Source organism: Lichtheimia ornata, assembly GCF_029851405.1.
Source record: "Lichtheimia ornata isolate CBS 291.66 chromosome Unknown scaffold00005, whole genome shotgun sequence".
NCBI lineage: Eukaryota > Fungi > Mucoromycota > Mucoromycetes > Mucorales > Lichtheimiaceae > Lichtheimia > Lichtheimia ornata.
Genome location: NW_026695325.1, coordinates 432,488 through 445,444, shown reverse-complemented (window position 1 = coordinate 445,444; position 12,957 = coordinate 432,488). Strand labels below are relative to the sequence as shown.

Genomic DNA, 12,957 nt, shown 5'->3' with positions numbered 1-12,957 from the left:
CTACTATCTAAACGCCGTTGTTGTCCTTGACGAAGCGAATGACCAAATCATAAAACTCGTTGGTATACAACATGTCGTAATGTTTGCCTTTGACGGATGTATCAAGCTTGACGTTTGCACCGATATTTTGCAAATGATGTACCATGGCATTGGCTTGTTCAACATCGAGTAGATCATCCTCGAGACTATGGACAATCAGCATGGGTGGTGGTGGCATAAGTGATGGAATGGGAGATTGAGTGACTGGAGATGCGTCGGCATAAAGAGATGGATCCGAGCCAAATGCTTGAGCAACAAAGTCATAGTTTGGATACGTCTTGAGTAGTAATGGCAGGTCATAGATACCATCCGCTCCCACTACACCACGAACATAGGCATGAGCTTTGCTGGCATAGGTTGAATCTAGCAACAGGCTTGTCACAATGTGTCCTCCTGCTGAGTGGCCAATCAAATAGAGCTTGGATGGGTCATAGGCATTCTTTTTGGGAGGATGATGAGCCAAGAATTCAATCGCTTCAAGGGTGTCTTGGATATGTGCTGGATGCTGTACAGTGGGTGGTTGGCCTTCAACTTCACATAGACTCAATCTATCCAACAATCCATAATGAGCCATCATCCCACATATTCCCACGTTCTACCCAATGTGTGTACCTGTAATTGGTCACAGCGACAGGATATCCACGTGCAACAAACGCTTCAGCAAGTGCTCGGTGATCAGCCTTGTCCTCGGATCGCCATGCTCCACCATGCACGAAGACAAGTAATGGCGAATGAGAACTACCAGCATGTGGAATGTATAGATCAAGCTGCTTGTAATGCGAGGGGTCATTGGTATATGCATGGGTTGAGACTTCGTACATGGACATTGTGTTGAGAGAGAGTGTGTGTGTGTGTGCAAGGAACAGAAGAGAAACACCGGATTGAACCTTGTATCCAAATCAGCGTCTATAAATCAATCTTCATATCATCTTGCCTTATCCAATCTCCACTTGATTCTTTTCACCACTCATCAAGACGTTAATTGCCATGCATCGATTACCAAGCAACGGTATGTTCCTATTGCTCAAAGGATCCATCACTTAGTACATTGACGTTTTGTTACACAAAGAGAGCGTTACCTTCATCAACATGCGGCATCTCATCACGTGATTCACCAATACCATTGTAGCTGGCAATTTTTAAAGCAATGAAACAACGTTCTCGTATTCTATATACAATAAGCTGGAGAAATAAAGTACTATATCGAGATTTATCCAATGGTGATCCTATCGACAGCGATGGCTGATGCCCTTTACATACATACGCACATAGAGATTGGAGGTCATGCCACCATTTTGGTATGACAGCAAGATGAAATCATGCATGATGTTTATGCGTATGTAGGTGCTGTGATGTTTGATTGAGCTTCCACTACATATGCATTATTGTGCTGTTCATGTGCACTGGTTGGTTGTCTATGATGGGTTGATGAGTTCGGGATTCAATTTTTCAGTTTCACAAGGTCCCTGCATTTACGCATTCCTGTTTCATGGCAACGCGTCAAGGGCACCATTATACGTAGAGTACTCGACAACGGTATAGCATTACGAATAGAGCTATTGGTATTTGATTAAGAATTTATCTTCGAGAACATTCCCTAACCCAAGATTGATGTATTGGAAAAGCAGCTGTGAAGCACAGACGATGCAGCACTTGTTGTTGTGGTGTGGAAGCATTCTTTTGGTTGGGTGGAAGTATTCACACGCGTTGATTAGCAGCAGGATAGTTTACGAATGAAAGGGGGTGGTAGTGTTCCAGGAACGAAATAACAATTTAAGCGTAATAATGATGGATGATGAGATGAAGCCCGATTGGGAAAAAAGATCGGAAGACGGCAAGGAGCCGAGAAGAACACTGCATCTGCAAGCAAATGGGCATGTGTGTGTAAGAGTAGGAATTGGAAGCATGTGTTTACGAATGTTTGCATTGACGATTGTGGTAATAAGCGGGGCGCATGTGTGTCGGACCACGGGAAAGGTGCCTTGCCAAAATGTTGCAGCACTCGGAACTTATCCCGAGTGATATTGGCAATAGTGTAATGAACCAAGTGCCTTGATGTTTTGCCCAACCCTTTTATCCAACGCTGTAATCATCCACCCCTCTCCGCTCAATACCCAACCTACCCCTCCACATAATGTCCTCCAACGCACACGATGACATGTATTTTTAGTATCGGTTCCTCTTTTTCTTTCTTTCTTTCTCTTTTCTCTTTATTCACCACGAGGAAATAGATCTCAGTCTCCCAACAACTTATCCCTTGTCTCTCTCTCTCTCTCTCTTTCTTTCTTTGTCTCTTTGTCTCTTTCTCTCTCTCACTCACTCTCTTTCTCTTTCTATCTCTCCCCTTTTCTTTCTTTTACTTTTCAGCAGCAGCAGCAGCAACAGCGGCAATATCACCTTTTTATTTTCGTTAACGCAACATTCGCCTGGTATTATATCTATTTTACATGCCCTGAGCTACACTAGCAACTCGATCCACTCACTGTGACGATCCTTGCAACCACTCCCTACATTATTGGCAGATTCCAGTTGATCTTGGTTCTGGCATCATTCAACATGACGCATTCCGATTCTGAGCCACCCTCACCGCCACCTCGGTATTCAACCGAACAAGACGACCCAATGTCCCGAAAAAGGTAACGTAGCGCGTTCTTATTGAAGCTGGGTTTACCATGACAAGCGAAAATAGCATGCTAGGATATGGGGAAAGGGGTGATAGTGTGGATGGGGTGATAGGATAAATGAGGGATAGGGGATGAATGAATGTATATATAACAGCTAACTTACACTATGCTTTCAGTGACGACAAGGACGATGCGAACATGATGAACGCCGATCGCATGATACCCAAAAAAGCGTGGCACGACAAGAAGGTGCAGCTGGTGTCACATGTTGACAACCATCATCATCATCACCACCACCACCAACAACAACAACAACATCAACATCATCATCATCATCACCGACATTTATCTCCAACATCCTCTGCTGTTCGTCGTTCTCGTGCTGATACGATGCCTTCACAATCTACTGCGTTTCCTTACCTTTCATCCGATCCAGCAACAATAGCTGCATTATCCAAAACATCAGCTGCAAAAGATGTTCCTACACGCTCATCGGTAGCAGCAGCAGCAGCAGCAGCGACATCCAAACAAGTTGTCCCACCATCTTCGTCATCAGCTGCAACTCTCCGTACTCGTTCTGGTTCAGTGACACTACCACCATCATTAGCAGCAAATCCATTTGGTGAAGGCATTTTTAGCAACAATTGGGGAAGAGAACATGTCCAAAGCCCCACAACACCAACAACGGATCAACTCTTGGAAGGTGAAGGAAATACAATAGCAAGCACTCTTGCACAATTGGGATTGGATGATGAACGTGATAAAAGGCATACTATCCACACACGTCACTCTTATTCATCCTTGAGATCAGTGGCCAATTGGCATCATCCACACCGTCACTCGGGGCATGAAAGTATCATGGATACGCCTTGGGGAACAACAACAACGACTACTACGACACCTGCAACAACAACAACAACATCTCAGGCACCACCTATTTCCGAATCCATGGTTCCTTTCTCTGCAGTAGCCGAATCGCCGAATATAGACCCCTCGCTTATAATGGCTAAATTCCAATCCCAGACTGGTAGACCACGCGCTATCAGCATGAGTGTTGCTGGTTCTCATCACTATGCACCACCACATCAACCACCTGCTGCAAATTCATCAACCGATGACCTATCACGCAACTTGCTCTCTCCTTCTTACCGATCCATTTGGCACCCGCCTCTCCGTCATCGCTATCAACAACAACACAATCCTAGTCGTTTACGCACTTCCAATAGCAGCGCCGATCTTTTGGAATTGATGGCTAGGCAACGCACTTCCATGGCAACCGATGATGCCGCACACGATGATTGGGTATGTACATTATCACTTTTATCATACATTATTTGTCTACATGCTCACCTTGTTTGTTTGCCCTTTTCCTTTTAGGATGCTATTCCGTTTGGTGGCAGCAGCAGCCAGTCATCCAATTATGACTTTGCAAGTGTTGGAGAAGCTGATATGGATCCACCCATCTCATCTGGTAAAAATTCGCCTGGTGCTACACAAGCCCCTACACGATCCCTTTGGTTGGGCAATATTGATCCATCATTGACCACTCAAGACCTCACCTGTGTCTTTGCTCCCTTTGGCACAATCGAGAGTGTGCGTATCCTACCGGATCGAGAATGCGCCTTTGTCAATTTTATTTCAGTGGAAGATGCATTACGTGCCAAAGATGAGCTCGTACACAAGATGAATGGGCGACTCGGTAATACTCCCGTAAAAGTTGGATTTGGAAAGCCTGAGCCACCCACATGCGGAGATATTGGTCCCAACGCCCAACAGGAACCCACTCGTGCACTATGTAAGTGATCAATGGCTATTATTTTATCTTTGGGATATTGACGTGTGTGCATCGTTTGTTAGGGATTGGGAACATTCCTGCAACAACAACTTATTCGACGTTGCTATCAATTTTCTCTCCTTTTGGTGCCATTGAATCTGTTCGTGTGCTCACTCACAAGAATTGTGGGTTCGTCAACTTTGAATGTCTCGAGGACGCTGTTCGGGCTAAAAAGGCGTTGCAGAATACCGAAATTATGGGACCCAATACGGGTGCAGTGCGTATTGGTTTTGCCAAGGTGCCTGTTAAAACAGCTGCTGGTGGATATACAACGACACTTGAGGATGTTGCTGGCAACAATGGAGATGGTGATGCTACCACTAAGATGGGTTGGGCGGCTCTTAACAATGGCACCAATTCTGAGGAATACCAGCAAATGATGATGTACATGATGGCTGAGATGATGGGCCCTGGTTCTACCAATCTTTATGCAGCTGTGGCAAGAGAACGACAAATCATCATGCAGCAATTAGGTGACACGGGTGATGATGAAAATGATGGCCCTGCATTTGATGGTAAGGAGATGGAAATTATGGCATGCACATAGCCCTCACATGATATACATCGTGATCTTAGAGCTTCATTTACCTCTCAGCTACTTCCCAACCATCCCACCAGCACCTGAGTTAGGCCAAACTCGCAAGATTGATATTGCTCGACTAAGGGATATCAGAAAAAGATTGGATACGGGCTATATCTCAATTCAAGAATTGGAGATGATTGCTGTGGAATGCGTGGATGAAATAGTGGAGCTTTGCAGTGGTATGTTTACAATCACAATATGGATGTGAAATCATAACATGCTGATTTTTGTTATAGATTACATAGGCAACACGGTGATTCAACGGCTATTTGAGAGGTGCTCAGAGGCAACTCGATCAAGAATGATAGAGGTAGTGGCCCCTTACTTGGCGTCTATTGGGATACACAAGAATGGAACATGGGCAGCACAAAAGATTATCGACACTGGGCGTTTGCCCGAACAGGTAAGAGTAATCCAGCTGTCAAAGCTTATTTTTCTTGACACATGCAATGTAGATCAATCGCATTTGTGAAAGTCTTCTTCCATATGTGCCTGCATTATTGCTTGACCAGTTTGGCAATTACGTTGTGCAATGTTGTCTTGGATTGGGACCCGAGCGTAATCAATTTATCTTTGATGCCATTGTGGATAATTGCTGGGAGATCGCTCAAGGTCGATTTGGTGCCCGTGCCGTGAGAGCGACATTGGAGAGTCCGCATGTGACAAAACGTCAACAAGTAAGGAAGGTGGCAATGCGTAACCAATGCATGTGGCTAAACCCCCACAACAATTCCACCTCCTATAGCGTTACATTGCAGCCACAATTGTGCAACATGCTTCAGTCTTGGCCACCAATGCCAATGGTGCTCTTTTGTTGATTTGGTTACTCGACACATCAGGCATACCAGGACGTTATCGTGTTCTTGCTCCACGCCTCATCCATGATAAACGCAACTTGACACGTCTTTGTACTCATAAGCTTGCTTCATTGACTGTACTCAAGATTATCAATCAGCGACAAGAGCCTGATGCACGTGCCCTTATCCTCGACGCTCTTATTTTTTCAACCGCCGACCCTGTGATTGATGATGTATTGATGGATCAAGTACATGGTGTCAACCTTGTTCAAAAGATTTTGTCAAGCTCGTACGTTGATTTACGTGAACGACAGCGCATTGCAGAACGTGTCAAGCAAATTTTGAACAAGCTCAAGTTACAACATGTTCAAGGATACAAGCGTTTGATGGAAGAAATCAACATGGTTATGGGTGACTCAAATCCTGGAGCAAGTTTGGGTGCTTTACCAGGGCTCGTTCCACCCTCCTTTGCAATGAATCCTGAAATTGCTGCTGCTCTACACGCCAAATACCTTGCTGCTATGGCAGCTTCTACCAATACCAGCACCAATGCCAATACCAGACGCGAATCGGATGAAAAGCAATCTGGATCAGACAACAAACCATTCATGTAAGATATAGGCAACAATCACCATTTGCACACACACAACACAACACAACATACGCATACACACACAACACACACACGCACACACATACAAGATTTACATACAACCTCCATTCGCACTCCGTTAACGGCAACACAACAGGGTGAGATTCGCGAAAGAGATGAGCGAGAGAGATACCCCCCTTTGACACTTTTTCACACACAAAAAGCTTTTACTATCATTTATCCTTCATTTTGTCATGCACCATCTTTTTTTGTTTCACTGCATTTCATTTCCTGTAAGACATCTGCAACTCAAAGTATATAGCCACAACAAGTAAATGTTCTCTCTGCATTATGATTTCCCCCCTCCCTCCCTCCCTTGGTATTTGACGAGGCCGACTTACGCTTATATAATCATCATCGTTCTCATCTATATCCTTATTGGAAAGAAGAAGAAGAAAAAGGAAAATGAATAAAACAAGATTCGGCAACATAAGGTGTTCAGTGGATGAAGGCACGTGGGTGCTTGTGATGTGTGCAATGACCCCCGGATGTTGGCTTCCGAGGATGATTCAGGGCTGGTTTTACCATATTGGAGTTGAACATTTCACCAGATCGGGTATGCGATGATAACACAAGCGTTGAACTCAAAATATTCCTTTATTGTAATGGCAAAAGAAAACATTGAATGCAAGACAAAGCAGTGTGATGGAATGATAAACATGTTGAATACAACAAGGGGTGGGTAACAAAAATGGGAGGGAATATAGAATTGATCGATATCTCCAGAAACGCTTGATCCAGTCCACGTCAGTGTCCAAAGCATAGGTGCAATGTGTTTGTTCTCCTTTTTTATCTCTTTTTCTTCTTCTTTTCTTTACCTTTTATACAAAAAGTCAATTGCTTGTCTCTCCTGGTAAATCGCTAAACAGCGATATCGGTGGCTCCAGCTGCGAGTTTTCTGTATCTTGGTTACAAGGGAAAAGCTCAAAGTCTTGATCCGGAGCAGCAAGCGAAGGAAGGAACGGCTCAAGCGGGATATCAGCTTGCTCGTTCTCTACTAGCAACGATGCTACGGTAGAGAATTGTGTATTGTGCAATGATGTATTGTTGTGGTTTGAGTAGAATGGACTGTCGTCTGCTGGTGGTGTGGGAGGCAACTCCAAAGATGAATCACTTGTGGCAGCAGTGTCCATATTGAAATGTGTGTTGGTTGACCTTTATTCCAGCAAAGAAAGATTTCGATGCATGAGACAATCCGTCAATCCTCCTTGCCTTTGTTCTTGTCAAAAGCAGAGAGGGTTTATGTAACAAGTAAAGAAGAGGAGGAAAAAGAGAAAGGCAAAAGAGAAGCGAATTGCTGCGCCTTGGATTGCCGAGCCAATTTATACCCGCGTCGTGTTGCACACACTTTCTTTGACTCCTTGTTTAGGAAAGTTATCATTGCATTGGGAGACAGTGCGTTGTTTTTGACAATGGTAGTAGCTAAGCTTGTTTTTATTTGTATGAACAATGTTGCCAGTTTTTATATAACTGCGTAGTGATATGATACAGATGTGGAGTGATATAACTTTTTTTTGCTAATGTAGTATGTGTTGTTGACCATTTCCTTTTCATTTCTTCATATACATGACCGTTGTTGATTGAATGATGTGGTGATGGGTGCAGTGCAAGGTTGATAAAGAGATCGCGTGATGGCGTTCAAGGCTTTCGGAACTCGAGAAGCACAGGGTATATAGCTTGGAATGCTTGATAAATCTCTTCACGCACCTTGGCACCAGTCAATACGATTTTACCAGACACAAAGATCAACAATACGATTTTCGGCTTGACCATACGATAAATAAGACCAGGAAACAGCTCTGGCTCATACTAATGGCAATATCAATACCCCCGCTCCAAAGCACATTGAAAGATCCTCCCCTCCCTCCCATGCCAACAACAATCCAAAATCATCAACTCCCCCATTCCATTCCCAAGCATGATATACTTACGGAACTAAAGTGTCCGTGAGAATAAGCCAGACCTTCCAATCGAATAGGGAATCGTACATCGCATGAGCCCACAATGTTTTGAATCTTGAAGTCTGTGAATTTGCTTGGGAAGCCCAACTTTTGAATAATTCTCGCATATTTGCGTGCGGCAAGCTTGGAATCATCCTCTGATTTGGCGCCTGTCACCACCATTTTGCCACTTGCAAAGATCAACGCTGTAGTCTTGGGCTCACGGATACGCATGATCACAGCAGCAAAGCGCTAAACAATGCAGTTGACCAGAGGCTTTAGCCGACCATTTGCAATATGAAAAAGCATTCATCCCATGTATACCTTTGGGTTGTATTCAGCGTTACGAGCATGAAGTGCAATAGTTTTGAGATCAAGTCGACAATCCAAATTGACAGTTGCCACAATGTTTCTGCAAGAAGGAAGCAGATCGTGTCAAAACGTGTTTTGATTGACGCGTGGAAAACACCACAATGCGCGTACACCCTGATCAGGCAGCAAACACTATACTTACTGCAGAATAGGGGTGATGCCAGCCACTGCGTAAGGGTTCTGATCTTTGCTACTAGGTGTAGGTGCATCGATGGGTGCTGGTGTAGATGGCAAAGCAAATGGCGTAGTAGGATTCTGCATTGGAGTTGGTACGGATGGTGTCTGCACAGCAGGGGTGGTTATGGAAGGTGTGGCAATGTTGAATCCGGACATGTTTATATATAAAGAAGTGTGAAGAAAAGGAAGAAGTGCCTGTGGTAAAGAAAAATCTGAAATGAGCGCCTCCATTTTATACCTTTCTGGTGGCTTGGTTTACCCAGCGATGATGATTACCATTTATGGTCCGTTCCATGGTTTAGCCCAGCTTCATCCCCCCCCCCTCACGACTTTTTTTTTTGTGAACGAATGGAATGAGACCACACACTTGATATTTTAGCTCCATAGCAGGCTCTTTTGTTCATTTTCTTCTTTTGCTTTCATTCTCTTGGTTCATAATGAGACATGTAGTTATCATCTTTTTGTGCTATACTATTACATTGTTGCTCTTGACATTATAATACCATACCATGTTGGTGGTTGATAATTTGATTGATTGGTATCGAAAATTACTCTCACGATCCACCCCCTTTGTACCACCTTGATACTGATAATAGTCATTGTACCAACCCTGAAAGGGTCTCGTTGATTGTGTGCTTTCAAAATGAGACGCCATTAATCGAGAATGCAAGCTGAATACAAAATGGAAGTTTCGGGATTCTTCCCAGGCTGCACATGTAACCTTACGATTCGTTACAAATCGTTGCTAACGATAGGATGGGATGATAATGTATATACCTTAGCAGCACATTTCTTATTTAACCACGCTTTATCTCATGCCATGTAAATAGTATCACGCCTCACGATGATACGCTCACTCGTCATTGGGTGAAACGAGGTACAATGTTATTGCTTGCTACCCCCCCTTATGTATATAAGATGACAAGGAAGAAGTATCGCTTGAAGCTGATACCAAACATGAAGATGATGGTTGCTATCGCTACAATGCGCCCATTGTTGTTGCTATGACTACAATGCTTTGACCACTTTTCTATTTGCGTTATCATACGATTAATGGTGTCATTCACTAGTGACTTGGGGAGCTGCATATATCCATAAGCGAATCGGCATATGAAACCAGCTGTATTTACATGTCATTCTTATAGTACACTGCTCACTTCAATCACCAGATCTTTGGCCCCTTGTTGCTATCAGGTTGCTATGCACAACGTACCATCCGTGTCAATTCGCCTCATACTTACCTTGCGTTGTTGGGTCTTGCGACATCATCAGCTATCATGGTTTTGTGCTGACACGCAATGATGTGAATGTTGGTAATACACATTAGCAATTAATCTATCAAAGCATGCAACTCACATGTATGTAACGTGGCAGAGGTAGTTTGTTTCATTGTAACAGCCACATTATCAAGTAAACATTCGGTGATCACCGGTGGTTGACTATATTGTGTGCCTCGGCGAATAAGAGGTGGGAACCCGACATGTATAATACTCAGCATGAACTTTGATCAAAAAGTCCCTGGATCTACAATCTGCAACCTTTTCCCTTCTTTTTCTTGCTTCCCACAGCTACTCACAATGACCGCAGATAAGCATGGTTTTCAATTAACCCAACTCACATGTGAGAAGCTCGATCGTGTGAAGCGTGATGCACGATACAAAAAGGTACGTATGTTCGCGGCAAGTGCTATTAGCTGGTTGATGCATTACTGATTATGTAGGTTGCAGCTTGAAGACAAGGACGTAGCCTACTTTAAAAGCGTTTTACCCGAAAAGTGCGTTTTAGAGCGTGATGCTATTACACATGAACAGCATACAAAATACACCTGTGATTGGTACAACATGTTTCGAGCCAACACGTCCCTTATCTTGCTCCCTGAGACCACTGATCAAGTCTCCAAGATTCTCAAGTATTGCAATGACGAATGCATTGCTGTGGTGCCGCAAGGTGGCAATACTGGTGCATCAGGAGGTGAGTATACATGAAACCAGAAATGGAAATAGTTAAAGGGTGCATGTGCCATTTATTCATGCAAGTGGTTCCCCGATAATAGGATCGATCCCCGTCTTTGATGAAATCATTGTGAGTACCGAGAACATGAAAACCATCCGCAAGTTTGATGAGCTACGAGGTAATGAGCGATGTCTAGAGATAGGGACCTAATGCTTGTGTGTGTGTGTGTGTGCATGATGTGCTAACCAAATTCTCACGACGATTAGGTGATTTGGTGTGCGACGCTGGATGCGTGTTACAAGATCTTGACGCATTCCTCGGACGTGCTGGGTTTCAGGTATGCTTGAAAATGATTTGCAGGATTGAAGATGACTGCATCTTTCGCCATTGGCTGATGGTTCATATGCAGATACCTTTGGATTTACCAGCAAGACATGCTTGTCAAATTGGTGGCAACATTTCTACGAATGCCGGAGGCATCCGACAAATGCGTTTTGGAAACCTCCATGGTAGCGTTATGGGCCTTGAAGTGGTAAGTGTATGGGATAGCATGTTTATGCAAGCGTGCGAGCTGACATAGATCACTACCTTAGGTTTTGCCGGATGGGTCCATTATTGATAATTTGAGCACCATGCGAAAGGATAATACCGGATACCATTTGAAGAATCTTTTTATTGGATCAGAAGGCACATTGGGTATCGTCACCGGGGTGAGCATTGCTACTGCTCAAATCCGTGAGGCGGTGAATGTTTTCATTATTGCCCTTCGTTCATTCGAAGATGTTGTCAAAGCGTATACCTTGGCACGTCGTGAATTGCCTGAAACTATTAGCGCATTTGAAGTACTTGACAAATCCACTGTTGAGGTGGTAAAAGAAAAAGACTTTCAAGTACCCAAAGGATCGGCTTTCCCTATCAGTGATGAGCATCCATTTTTCGTCGTCATGGAAACGGCAGGCAAGGATCGTGAAATTGAGGACCTGGTAAGTGCTTTATTGAAGACAAGATATGAAGGGCTTACATAGCTTTTTATAGAGGGCCGACAGGTTCTTGAAAAACATGCTTGCTCAGGATGTTATTTTGGAAGGCGCAGTTGCCAGGACACCGGATGAGGTACGAATGAGGATACAAACATATGCAATAGCTGCAGCAGAAGGGATCGGGTTGTTTACTGATTCTTTATCATCACTACAACAGATTGAGAGTTTTTGGTCATGGCGATCAAATACACCAAAGGCCATTGTGCAATGTGGACCAAGTTCTATTCATTTTGACATATCACTTGAGATGCCATTGTTATATGATTTGGTGACAGCAACACGCGAATGGGCTACCAAGGAAGGTCTCATAGGAACGGACATCTACGCCGTATATGGATATGGTCATGTTGGTGATGGCAACATGCATTTGACAGTACGTTGTATCATGGCAACGTCAAGGATGATAAAGTTGATTAATCAAGATGCACTTTTATTAGATCCCTGCATTGAGAGATGATGAAGCAGTGCGAGAGAAGATTGATGATTTTGTGTATGAGTGGACTTCTAAGCATTATGGTAGCTGCAGTGCAGAACATGGATTGGGGTTGATGAAGGTATTGTACATAATAATAATGCTGCACAGCTCACATGCAATCGTGAGTGTCCCTGACCAAAAGTGGCTGTAGGCTCCGTATCTTGCATTTACCAAATCTGAAAACATCATTAACCGCATGAGGGATATCAAGAAGCTCTTCGATCCAAATGGCATCATGAATCCTTACAAGGTATTCCCTACAAAGGAACAACAAGCCCATGGTGAAAGTATACGTCGTCTTGCACAACCTGGTTGTTAGGCTCTGTATGTAGCAGTGGTATACGTGTATGACAAATGCTAGTCTCAAACAACATAAAGACCCTTTGTGAAACAATGATCCTCCTATACACACACAACTCTCTCTCTTTCTTTTTCTCTCTTCCCTTTTTTTTCCCTTTCAACTCCTTGTGT

The 12,957-nt window shown here is 43.7% G+C and overlaps 5 protein-coding genes across 5 annotated transcripts; 2 read left to right on the top strand and 3 right to left on the bottom strand.

The window, feature by feature from the left end:
- Positions 1–7: 7 nt before the first annotated feature.
- On the bottom strand, positions 8–866 carry O0I10_001943 (uncharacterized protein; the record flags this gene model as incomplete). The annotated part of the gene is made up of 2 exons (XM_058482032.1): positions 8–587; positions 652–866. The coding sequence occupies 2 exons, from the start codon at positions 864–866 to the stop codon at positions 8–10; spliced, it is 795 nt and encodes a 264-aa protein (XP_058347163.1).
- A 1,729-nt stretch (positions 867–2,595) lies between these two features.
- O0I10_001942 (uncharacterized protein) lies at positions 2,596–6,491 on the top strand (the record flags this gene model as incomplete). Its single annotated transcript, XM_058482031.1, has 8 exons — positions 2,596–2,675; positions 2,840–3,965; positions 4,041–4,458; positions 4,521–5,012; positions 5,074–5,259; positions 5,317–5,483; positions 5,536–5,757; positions 5,826–6,491. 8 exons carry the CDS (start codon positions 2,596–2,598, stop codon positions 6,489–6,491), a joined length of 3,357 nt encoding a protein of 1,118 aa, XP_058347162.1.
- An 871-nt stretch (positions 6,492–7,362) lies between these two features.
- On the bottom strand, positions 7,363–7,662 carry O0I10_001941 (uncharacterized protein; the record flags this gene model as incomplete). Its single annotated transcript, XM_058482030.1, has 1 exon — positions 7,363–7,662. The coding sequence occupies one exon, from the start codon at positions 7,660–7,662 to the stop codon at positions 7,363–7,365; it is 300 nt and encodes a 99-aa protein (XP_058347161.1).
- A 505-nt stretch (positions 7,663–8,167) lies between these two features.
- O0I10_001940 (TATA-box-binding protein) lies at positions 8,168–9,174 on the bottom strand (the record flags this gene model as incomplete). Its single annotated transcript, XM_058482029.1, has 4 exons — positions 8,168–8,338; positions 8,461–8,721; positions 8,794–8,881; positions 8,984–9,174. The coding sequence occupies 4 exons, from the start codon at positions 9,172–9,174 to the stop codon at positions 8,168–8,170; spliced, it is 711 nt and encodes a 236-aa protein (XP_058347160.1).
- A 1,421-nt stretch (positions 9,175–10,595) lies between these two features.
- O0I10_001939 (uncharacterized protein) lies at positions 10,596–12,805 on the top strand (the record flags this gene model as incomplete). The annotated part of the gene is made up of 10 exons (XM_058482028.1): positions 10,596–10,682; positions 10,746–10,989; positions 11,072–11,149; positions 11,238–11,308; positions 11,381–11,503; positions 11,565–11,954; positions 12,007–12,084; positions 12,169–12,384; positions 12,449–12,565; positions 12,638–12,805. The coding sequence occupies 10 exons, from the start codon at positions 10,596–10,598 to the stop codon at positions 12,803–12,805; spliced, it is 1,572 nt and encodes a 523-aa protein (XP_058347159.1).
- Positions 12,806–12,957: the final 152 nt, after the last annotated feature.